Here is a 13,086-nt window from a genome sequence, read left to right on the forward strand (position 1 = left end):
TTGAACATAAAGTAAAATTACGAGTAATATGTTTTCAAACCTATCAGAAGTTATCAATGCTATGAGTATCATTATGAAATAGTTTGTTTCTTGAATAAAATATAATTTTCCTAAAAAACAGGTTTGTACGGAAATACTTTCGAGAGTAGGTACATACGAGATTGGTTTAGCTTATTGATAGATTGTTTTGTTTTGCTTGATTTCAAACCTCATCGTAGCATAGTTTTAAATATCGCTCCGCCAATCTCGTAAATAACTATACAGTATCGCTTATATGTATGTTTCCTTCCATCGCTGCCAGGTCCCATTCCCATAGCTTTGGAAACGGAAGGTATCTATGTTTTATTTACTAATGTCGTTGTCATGTGCTTCGTACGCGCTTCGGCAACTCGGTCTACCAATTTAAATGAGAACAATCTGTTGTCCGCATTAAATCTAGATCAATAGAGTAAGTGTTCATCGGGAGTGTATAATCGAATTTAAGCTGTTGTGAGACATACTAACATTGGATAATTTTACGGTTTAGACTCACTTGTTGTTAGTCACTCGCGCGACATGTTTCGGATAATCATTAGGTATTTATTATTTCAATCACTTAAATTAGCTAGCTTCAACACCAATTATTGTGATAATAGAGCAACTACATGTGAAATTCGAGACAAAAAAAAATTGAGTCGGACCAAAAGTCTGCAGCGGATTTGATAGCCCACGCAGACTATTCTTGGTCTGACTCTATACGGCCCCGACACTATCATTAGCAATGACATAAAATTTCATCACGCTCCAGCGTTTGGTCCAGTCAGGTCATGACATTCCTAAATCTCCCCACACACTTATCAGTATTTCTATCAGTATTTTCATCATTACCTTTCACGGGGAATTTTAAGTTATTATTTTCCTAACCGTTCTTAGTTATGTTGTAGTGTACGTTTTGAAGAACACAAAACCAAGACATTATTCAATCATCGATTCAAATATTTCTAACCTGTCGTAATTATACTATGTACTGTGGCAACTCTATGCCCGATGAGCCAGAAAAATGCAGAAAAAGAAATAGTTAATTAAAAATAATATTTATTTGTTTCAACCTTTTCGTGCGTGCGTGCGCCATGACTGTGTGAAAGATTGGTAGTTAAAAAATGTATCCAAATATTTTTTTTATTCTTACCACGAACCGGGAATCAAACTATTCTTAAAGTACAATCAGCATCATATAATAGGTAGCATCCAAAGTACCTATTCAAATAATTCGGTACGCCATACATACCTATTATATGGTGTACCGAACTATTTGAATACTTTGGATGCTACCTACTATACGACGCTGACTGTACCTACTGGATTCTTCTGTTATGTAAGAATGTATACGTATTTGGTTAAGAAAAAAGGTACGGTAAAGGTAAGGTAAAGGTAGGGATTGCAATCCGGTCCGGCGGATCCGGTAATCCGGCCGGATCCGGCACATTTTTCAAGATACCGGATCCGGCAAAATTCACCGGATCCGGTCTAGGATCCGGTAAAGTGAATCAAAGCGCTAAAATATAAACAGCTTAAAACACTGCTAAAATCTAAAAGTTCTCGCCAATATTCGAATTTTCTCGCTCGCAAACAGCAACACAACAACTTGTTTGTTAGTTGACGTCAGTCTTCTAGCCGACGAAATATGTGTACCTAGTCGTAGCGTTGAGATTTCCGTGCACCGTAAGTACTGGATTGGTTTATATTCAATTTATTGTGTTGTTTCATTGTAATTTAATGTACATGTTCTTTCGTTTTATTTTGTACAAACCATTATAGCCCATTTTAAGACACAGGTTTTTGGGGTATCCGAAATACTAATACTTGTACATAATTATATTAATTATTAAAAAAGTGGTTAGGATTTTGCTGATTAAAACTAGTCGGGGTTTCTGCGGTTGACCTGACGTTTAATAAAAACAAAATCTGTGGAGGTTCGAAGTAAAGAGGTATAAAAAAAGCGTCCGTCATAAAGCAAGTTCGAACGGGATAGTCTTATATGGAACATTCAACCATAAACACTAACTATTCATTCTCAATTAGTCATAAAACTTTTTAAGCTTTACAGGCCTGATTTAGTTAATATGTTTTATCCTTCTTACAAATACATAAGTCAAAATGAAAGATAAAGACCAAAAGGAGAAGATCAAAACTATTCATAGCTAATTCAGGCCAGTAACGCGTTTATAAATAATGCCATAAACCAGAGAGTTTACTTATGGGATAGATGCATACTTACAACATGTTATTATATAAGGCCATATACAGAATATACAAAATAGGGATGTTGACCATATTTTAAAAAATATATTGAACTCCATGCACGAAATAAAACGCAAAAGGGAATATTACGCAAAAGTCGGCGTAGGGTCCACTAGCAAATTCAGAGGGTCTACTTCGAAATGCGAAAATCGAAATTTCGTTATCAGTCTCTAACGCTCGAATACGCAAGATTGTTAAAGAGGCAGAAAACGAAATTACGCGGTAAGCCCTCAGTATGTGCTAGAGGCGCCCCCTACGCAGAATATTGCGTAATATTATTCTATTTTCCTGAATAGGGAATATTACTCGAAACTCTGCGTAGGGGGCGCCACTACCACAATCCACCACAATCTGGGGGTCTACCGCGAAACACGAAATTTCGTTTTCTAACCTCTCTATCACTTTTCATCATCATCATCCTCACTTTTGCATATTCGAACGATAAAGAGGCAGATAACTTAATTTAGATTTTCGGGTTTCCCGGTAAAAATATAATTAAATTGTTGTAAACAACATAAAATAAAAGGTTTTTAATTTTTATTTCATGTATGGAAACTTTTAGAAAGGGACAGAGATTTTCTTTGTGCATAGTATTCTGCATGTTTTCCTTTTTTCTTAAGAGTCAAGTGAAAATAAACTTTAGAGCAATGATAATAGAGTAGGTATACTTCACTTATTGATTTAAATGCCAGTAATGACTCTTGTTAGTATAAAACCTTCTTCTAAAGTACTTTAAATGACGGAATGAGGGATTAGAGTGATGCGCTCCACTCACTATCAGTATAATGTCATTATTTTGACATTTCTTCAAAAATATTAAGAATGTTTAATAACTTCATTATCGTCCATCATTCTTTCTGTCATTTCTCATTCCATCATTCTAACCAATTCACTGTCAGTATAATATCATTTCTAGTATCATTACTTTGACATAACTCCAATACTGACGGAAATTATTAAAATAAACTTCATTACTTGCCGTCATTCCTTCATGACACTCCCTACACTATCACTAAAAATGTCATTCCGTCAAAGTAATGTCAGTATCCATGATAGTGTCGGGGCCGTGAAAGATGTAGTAATTGCTTTGTCCTAAGTTAGATTATCTTTTTTACATGTTTTGTTCATGTGGTAGAAAGTGATTGAGTGAGTGAACTAATCGTTTTATCTATATTAAACCATAAACCCTGTTATGAGTTATTTTAGACTGGATAATTGGTAGACCGAACATGCTTTCATAATAAAAACCATATGTCTATAATAATTATGTCTGTAAATGTAGTATATATATTTTCAATTCAATCATTATTTTATATTTTTTTGGTACGTATGTAATCTTATATTGTAAAGAAAAATATGGTCCTTCGAACCGGTTTAAGCTATTAGATATTTTCCATGTTATTAACTAAATTAGCCTTGTATTATAAAAACTACTAACATTAGTATTAAACTTATCTTTCTAGATCCATGCTCCCAGTGCTAAACGAATAGCGAGCCGCGAGAAGACTGCAAGAAAAGAAACTTTTATAAACCAAGCAATTTCCACTAAGGTTTAAACACGTAAAGTTTGTACGCTGTTGTGGCTTGTGTTATTCGTAGGTAGTTGACTTGAGGAATGAGACACTTTAAAATAAAACAAAGAAAATTTGAAATTTAGGTACTTACTTACCTGATAGCCGAAATGGTTTTAAGTTAACGAAAGCAAAGGCGGAAGTCGAAAATTCAGAAAAATCTTTAAAATCTAATCTACAGTAAAAATCAACCTCAACACCCGCCATTTTTATTTAAATGCTCAGTACAGGAAGCTAAATACCTATCAGAAAAAAGCTTAGGGCAATTGCTAATGAAAACACAAAACTAAATGAGTTTAAATTTCAAATAGACCTACACTAAGTGAAGTTCCTTTTGATATAACTTCTCTATTTAACTACAATTATATCACATTCGTATATTTAAATGCACAGTGTCTCACATTCTTCAGTCAGTTTAGCATGCATGGTTGAAGTGCAGAATCCCATAAAACAGTGGGGCACTTTGTTTAATTTTACATAGCTATTGATAAAATTAACATACACCTTTTTAGTTACGTATATCAGATCCAGGCTTGAGTTCGATTGGTTAGTAGCATCAGCAATTTTTTATTGACAAACAAGTAAATTACTCACGCCAGGTTTAAATCCTCAAAATCGTTTCTTCAATATTCTCTCAACATTAAATAAAATGCAAAAATTCACTGCGTCGATCAAGATCGGTTTGCAGCAAGTTTGCAGTCTTTTTGGAACACTAGACAGACACAAGTTTGAGTCTTGCACGACTTGGTGAATTGTTCTGTTATTTCGCTAGCAGATTTCTCTATTTAGCACACAAATTAATATTCTCTCGGCGCCTGGATTTGGACCCAAATTCGGAGCTTGTTTGATCTGATATACGATGCATGGCACTATTATTAATTCTAATGCATTGAGAGCTTTTTGCTTTGTTTTGTCTTGCTTTGTATGTCTTGGATTCGTTGTTCTAAGTTCTAAGGGTACCTAAATCGTCCTTATCTATACCTATTCTTCTCCGACTCTACCTCAAATTATGAACAAGATTTTTAATTCCAGCAAATGTATAGCATGATTTAACTGTCTGGAATTTACCTATTGAAGATAAGGACCTTACAATTGTTTTAATTATTATGATGCTTGTGATTTTATTTCTGGTATTATTAGTATCTAAATAATATTTCATTACGTACTTTAGATATTATCGTGATCATTGTTAAAGCCTGTGCTATGAAACACTTTATTGAGGTGTACTATGTTTTAGTATGAACATTTGCAATAAGTGTTTTTATTTTTATTTCTACGAAGTTAAAAGTAATTAAGTACTATAATAATTAACGTATTTCTCTTTTCCAGGGCTTACATCTCATCTCCGTACACCGACAAGAATATAAGGATGTTGTGATTTTTCAGACTATATTAAAACGCTTCGATGCACAAAGCATTAAGTTTTACCAACAAATATTTTAAACTGTCGGTTTTAAACTTGTCGACAAATAATACTTAACTAAGGTTAAGGGCTTAGTTAAGTAATATTATGTTTAGAGAAGATCTCTAAACATAATTCATAAACAATAGTTATTTTATTTGCTTCTATATGATGTCCTATACAACATATAGAACACACACGCTGACATCGTACCAACGTCATTTCAGGATATTTCATAACTTATAAACTTACTTACTTATTTATAACTCATTAGTTATAAATTTCTAAATGTACAAAAATTACATAGGTATGTCTTGATTAGGTAAATATGCCGAGAGAAGAGAACGAGATGATAATATGTAATACTAAATTATTACGACGAATTGACTTTTACTTAAATAAGCATAAAAGAAACTAAAGTATATGTACATTAATGTCGACAAGTTTGAAACTGATCATAAAACCACAAATCTCTCTAAGTACAACACTTATGTACGCTTCTGTACTTTGTATATGTATAGGCTTTTTTACAAATATATTTACAATATTAATGTTATAAACTAGTTTATAAGGTATTAGTGGTTCAGACTGCCTGGAAGGGTAACGTTCGCAATAAACTGTGTCATAGCGAAACCAACCTTGTTTAATGGATATAAGTGTTAAAATCTCTTGAACGTTATCCATCGATATTGATACCCGCTTTCTTTGGTAAAATTAGAATTAGTTTAGGTATCGCTAGAGCCCACCCAGCATTGAAAATAATCTAGAAACCACTTAACTAAGACGGTCGGTGAGGTTACTCAGTTAGTATAATTTGGTAACCATATTATACTAACTGAACTATTATAGATACTTAAATATTAAATTTTTACCTACTTAAGTATAATAAAACCAGTTGCACGAAGTCAGATATCGAAACATAAAGTTATCAACCGTCTCAGTTAAGCGGTAGACCTATACCCATATGGCTGGGTGCATATAGGTACACTTTTATCTAATTATTATAACAGTCATATGACTCCTCTAAATGTTCTTAGTTTGTGCTCTACTGATGAAAAAAATGTGAAAATACTATATTCTTAGATTTTATAAAGGTGATATGCGTCAAGGTCGATTTGTATTATTTTAAATTTAATTTTGTATTGAATGAACTTTAAAGGTCATACTTATGTCGTCAGTTTCACCTAGTGAAATTACTAAATTGTTGAGAAGTCATTAAGTTTGCCCTATAGAAAAATCAAATAGAAAATATCACCAATTGGTCTGGACGAACCTCACCTTATGAAAACCAAATGCACCCAGCCAAGGACCCATTTAAAAAGCCAGCCAAATTATATAACAGAGATGTTTCTATTTATCTCTACCTCAAACCTAAAAAAAAACAATTTAGTTACCAAAATATACATCACATTTTTGTTAATTTATGTTGTTATCTAACTTAAATAAGGTCCTACGGAGGAATTGTGACAAACGGTAAATTACACCTTAAACTTAGTATACTAAGTGCTATTTTGCACAAATTGTGATCTGATATGTTAAAGTGCAATAATTAATACTTAAAACATTCACTCTTGCTTCGCTTTCATCGTTACTTAACTACAAAGAAATCCAAAAAGTAACTTAAGTAGGTACTTTTTGTTAAGTATCGATACATACGATATATGTTAAAAATATTCCACTTTAACTCGAATAATTTATTTAAAAGGCCTTTGAAAAGCTAATTATGTCAAAGGCACAAATCTAATTAAACGCTATACGTTTTATACAAAACTCACTCATACGCCAAGATCATGGGCGCATGCGAGCTAATATGAACCTTAGATAGAAGCATTAAGGTTATATTCACAGCGTCCGTCGAAATCCTTTTCGGGCGATGTGAGCATGTTTACTGGCGACTTTAGGTGTTTTTGATACCCAAGGGGATTAACAAACGGAAAAATCGGAGCTAAAATTTTATGAAGAACCTTTGACATGGTTGAAGTAGCTTTCAGAATCTCAATTCTCAAATGACCTAGTACTCCTGAATAATAGGGAGATATTGACATTTTCACTAATGTGTGATATTACTGATATTCTTTTTAATACACATAATGAAGTATACTTGGTCAAGCAGATCTTGTCAGTAGAAAAAGGCGGCAAATTTGAAAATTGTAGGCGCGAAGGGATATCATCTCATAGAAAATTTGAATTTCGCGCCTTTTTCTACTGACAAGATTTGCTTGACCGTCTATATGTGACGAATTTCTTCATTGTCTTTCGGAGAACCAAGACCCAAGTAAGAAAGTTTGCTGTAAAATAAAGTCATTGAAGGTAAACACGAGATCTAATGGGTCAATTAAACTAACATTTATTTATATATCCTCCTCCTATTAAGGTTATTTTGATATAACCTGAGGATAGCTCATGATACCACCATTTATTCACTATTGCGGCCTCATTATTACTAAGACTAAGTTTTTCGCTGGATACTGCATTCTGATCCCACTTCTGAATTTTCCGCCATTTTGTAAATTTAGCGTGCATATAACTTTCTATTTTCAATTATTTTAAAAATTGTAGTATCCAGTGAATTGACTATGTATAAAATAAATATACACCGACATTGTAAATTTCAATAATTGTTGACGCATAATATGTGGTTATGACCGATAGATATTATTTATAAATGTTGCGCAATGTGTTTTTCTGTAATTTTATTTTCTCTTTTTTTAATAAAAGAAATGCCTTTTTTAAACTGTGTTTTGATTATTACAATAGTACGGGCCAAACACAATCAGTAAGAAAGTTATTATCTCTGTCATGTGTATATTGTAGTTATGTACATAATTATCCAAAATACTATTTAGAACTATTATTAAATAAAAGCAGGTTACAAATTCAAAAACGAAATTGGTTCTAGAACTTATAACAATACTGTATTATCTTAATTTTATTCCAATTCTTCATTATCAATTGTAATGTCATTACTGAAAAGTATTGTCATGTTTACTGATAGTGTCTGGTCCGCATATATGAAACCTAATGCACCTCTTGAAAGATATGGAAAATCTGTCATCGTTCGAATGACTACCAGCAAGCTAATCATGCTATACGTACAGTCACCTGCAAAAATATGTTACACAACGAGGGCCGCAAAAATATCTGACACGATCTTATTTGTAGAGCCATAAGAGCGTGTCACTGTCACATATTTTTGCGGCCTTCGAAGAGTAACATATTATTGCAGGTGACTGTACAAGGTCGGCCATTAACCAACTTATAGTATATTCCGTTGTAATTTTATCGTAGGTAGGAAATTTGTAAATTAAATCTCATATACATTTCACTTATCAATTTATTGACTCCAGCGCATGTAAAACATTACAATAGTTAACCAGACGCTGACCAACGTAACGAACAATCCGCCTTATTGACAAAAACATTATGTTGATATTTCAATAATCATGTCTATACAATTCTGCTGGTACTGGTTTCTACCAAAATGGTAGCTTTCGATTATAATTAGTATTGTATAAGTTACAGTTTAAAATGAAATCATGTACGGCAGTGCATTTAATAGGATGTTTTGATAGGAAATCAAAAAAGGTAAACCATATTAAAAAAATATGATTTTAGCCTCTTTCTTGGCAACATACCTTAAAAAATACATACCATACTGTTTCACCCTTTTTGTATTTTTTATATAGATAGGTATATGATTCTTGAACCGAGATAGGTTTGAAGAGATTGAACTCACCATTTTTTTGCCAAGAAAAAGGTTAAAATCAAAGGTTAAGTATAAAACGAAAGAAAAAAAAACAAAAGTGTATGATCACAAAAAAATATAATTTTTACCACTATTTACAATCATGAGTGACTACAAAAAAATAATAGGACATTGTAAATCTACATGGTAACACTAAGCTAGCGGCACCTACTGATATACAAGCACTCGAATAAGTTAATACATAAAGCAGGCCCGACACTGTCAATAAATAATGATCATATGTAGTATCGGTGGTAAAGATGGGTACAGATGTCTTTTATACTCAATATACAAAAACAGTATTTATATACAAGTAGGCCAGATGGAAATTAAAAAACATCTTAGATTTACTGGCTGATTAGATTTTATTATTGATTTTCTATTGCCTAAACATAACAAAAAATGCATGGGAAAAGGCTCGACTGTTTAGGTACATATTTATCATTAACAATAAATTTCTTAATTATATTCTCTAAGATTATTATTTCATATAGATGTGTAAATACACGTATCATTATTATTGACAGTGCATGGCCAGTAATAGATCACTTAGTGTCGCACCACAAAACAAAGATAATCAAAATAAATTGACAATCAAAACACTGCGAGAATATGAAGGATGAATCAACATATTTATGTTACCAATTTGTTATAAATAATATTAGACAAAAAATATGATAGCAAGTGTTATTGAATAAAAAAACACTTCTATGCCGTGAGTGAACTCATATTTTTACATATTATTTGAACTTCATTAACAACTTTCTGACAGGCAAACAAAATTAGAGTAATTACAGTCGGCGATAAAAACTGTAAAAACTTTACAGTGACCAGTTTTCTTTGTCCTAAGTGTATATATAATATAATATTCCAAAATCACAATCATTCCAAGGATTATACACATAAGAGGAATCCACTTAGCGCAGTGTATCAAATAAAAATAGAAATACACTATATTTTCATCGAAATGGCATAAAAAAATCCCAACTATTACGTTATACAATAAATACACATCTTTGACATATTGAGACCAATATAAAATAATAGTTCAATGAACAATATAATCCAACTAAATTTGGTTAGTTCTTTTAATTAAAAAAATTATCACTAATATTTTTTTATCTTACATATTACAATATTATAAATATCACTAAGTGTAATCACTTCTAGTGAATGAATGATTTTTATTAGTCGACAAATTATGCACCGGAATCAATATAAAATTAAAAAGCGATGACACCACAAGAAACCAATTCTACGATTTTTCTACAACTTTAAGACCGTTTTGAACCTAAAGTGTAGCGGCGACATTAGGTATAAACAGTAACACATTTAACTGTCCATAGGTGGACCTTATGCCTTTTGTAATAAGGTTCACGAACTGTCAGTTAACAATGTGAGCGATGGTACTAAGATCACAAATTGATTGAAATGTTATAAGGTCATACAAAATGTAATATGTATTACTGCGAGCACCAGTGTTAAAACATCTATTGGTAAATTACATTTTCAAAATCCCAAAAGGGGCGTGGTCGCTATGAAAAAAGTAAAAAAAAAAGTGTAAAAATCTTCTAAATTGCATGGTGTTCGTTTTGTACGAGAAATCAATAGGCCGATTGTGCCCGGCATTTTATAGTGGAATGATATATCAGTCAGTTTTAAAGTACTCTTAAAAACTAAAAGGGTCGTGCCGTAGCCGATTTTTTCAGTAATTAAAAAAAACTGTACCGCAATGTACTTTCGAATTTTCGTCGTTTTTTTAATAATATGTGATACATTTTCGTAATATGAGTTTTTTTAGTCCATTGCCGGAAGTTAGAAGCTTGCCTAGGAATCTACGAAGCACTTAGTCTAGTTTGGCCTATGAATGTACTACACAACTGGATAAATAAATAAAAATTCACAAGCCTTTAGCAGACTCTAAGCAGCAATAGATATAAATACTCTAAAGTAACATATTTTAATGCCAACGTATTAAAAAGAGCTTGTTCTTGTTTTTATTTAAATGAGATCCGCTTTTTATATAGAATTGACCTTCAAAATAAATTCCCATAAACAACTAAAGTATACTTACTGTTTTAAATGTTGGTGTTTTGGATTCTAAAATAAGAATATATGACTTTATGATATCGATGCAAAAAAAAAGGTTATAGGTATATAATTAAATTAGTGAACTATGTCTGCCAAATGTCTGCTTGTTTAAAAATTGGATTAGTAATACTATTTTAAAACATCTGAATTTACAAGCAGTCGTTATTTAAAAACATATCTTACGACCATAGCTGGTTAGAAGTTGGACATAATAGTTTCTGGAACTTAAAACTTTTTGTCTCAGGATAGTATATGGCACTGGTCCCACCGCGAGCTAGTAAGCTATGAGCTATCGGCTATAAACACGAACAAAAGGTAAGCACTCCCGTGTAAATAAAAGAGACACGGCGATATTTATAGTTACTCGCCCAGCGGTGAGCTATAAATATCGCCGTGTCTCTTTTATTTACACGGGAGTGCTTATATTTTGTTCGTGTTTATATCCGATAGCTCATAGCTTACTAGCTCGCGGTGGGACCAGTGCCTAAGGTAAGTGATTTTTTTTAAGTAGCTACTATCCATATTTGTATTTTTAGGTAAGAAAACAGTTTACTAAATAAGTAAGATTATTATATGCGTGCCATTTGGTAATTCTCTATGAAAGACTGCTGAAACTTATGTTTTATGGAAGACTTAATACTATTATGGGAAGATTTGGATGTCAATGTTACGTTTACATAAAATACAGGCAATGGAGTAAAAAAACCAGTAACATACATTCATTACACATTATGTATAAAGTATTTATAACTAGGTGGCGCGTACAAAATACGCGTTTATAGTCAATAAATATCGAATAATACTAGGTATAACTTGACGCTAAATGAATATTACACATACTTTAAGCTCCTTGCAATATTTACTATTGATTTTGTAACGAATTTATAATAAATTATATCTCATTTACAAAAGACGAAGATGCACATAGAAATGGGCTAGGAGTATAGTTTTAATAATATACGAATAGTGAACGATACACGAATGACACTAAGTGTGCGTTGGAATTATTTTATATATTACAATCTTAAATTAGTGAGTAAGACATTTGTACAAAAGAGGGTTGAAAATAACAATAATCAATAGTAAATGCCGCTAGGGCGTCTCCGTACCCTTATAACTACGTACATTATACGTATCCGAATAAATATTTATTTAAGTATAAAATTAAAAAAACACAACTTGCTTTCTGCTTCGATATTCGTGCGCTAACTCTACATTATTTATTATTAATCGCTCGATAGGATAATAACGATTTTATCATATAACATTAAACCATTATTATTTGATACTGGTTTATATTTAAATATTGTTACACAATAAAATCACACTGAATGGCTTTATAGACCGATTTAACAGGCAACGTCGTCCGCGGACTCACAACTTTTAGTATTTACTACAATCGTTTTTTTTAAATTAGTTAATAAACGCTCTAAACCTCTGGCGCCTTATCACGACACCCGTATTTTATATCTCTATCGTTTTCTTATGGAGTGATAGAGGACACAGATTTCGCGGTAAGGGCAGAGTCCGCGGTGCCAACTAACATTACACGAACATACGTCATACGATCACAAGTTACCGCGGTTACTGGTGAACAAGTCAACCACCCATATATAATAATATGTAATAGGTATATAATAGACCATAGACCGGCGAAATATTGTAAATCAGGCTAGTTTTATAGGATTTATTCTCAGTCATCACGTTTCAAAGTGACATCGACGCTTCAATATACAAATAGATTAAAACACGAGTGTAATAGATGGCCAAGTGATAAATATCACCAGACATAGGAATCCGCGGGGCAAATTGTGAATTAAGACTTTATGTTTGGGACTTATGGTACAAATTACAACAAAATTTAGGCTGTTTTAAAACGATTAGGCAATTAACCCTTTAACCGCCAGAGTCTGATATATAAGACATTACATATCCAGCTCATTTCGCCACAGTCTGATAAATAAGACAAAGATCTGATTTGGTTTTTACAGCACATT

The 13,086-nt window shown here is 32.3% G+C and overlaps 1 protein-coding gene across 5 annotated transcripts in view; it reads left to right on the forward strand.

Moving 5' to 3' along the window:
• LOC134675855 (uncharacterized) overlaps positions 1-7,987 on the forward strand; it is a 90,660-nt gene extending 82,673 nt beyond the window's left edge. For 2 of the 5 annotated variants that reach the window (XR_010099814.1, XR_010099817.1), the window contains 3 exons: positions 302-331; positions 3,744-3,830; positions 5,181-7,987. Coding sequence is in view for 1 of the 5 variants with exons in the window: in XM_063534159.1 (XP_063390229.1) it covers positions 5,181-5,229 (49 nt within the window). In the remaining 4 variants the exon portion in view is untranslated. Of the gene's footprint in view, positions 1-301; positions 332-3,743; positions 3,841-5,180 lie in introns of all 5 variants that reach the window. The other 3 variants (XR_010099816.1, XR_010099815.1, XM_063534159.1) reach the window with 3 other exon arrangements.
• Positions 7,988-13,086: the final 5,099 nt, after the last annotated feature.

Source organism: Cydia fagiglandana, chromosome 23 (assembly GCF_963556715.1).
Source record: "Cydia fagiglandana chromosome 23, ilCydFagi1.1, whole genome shotgun sequence".
Lineage (NCBI taxonomy): Eukaryota > Metazoa > Arthropoda > Insecta > Lepidoptera > Tortricidae > Cydia > Cydia fagiglandana.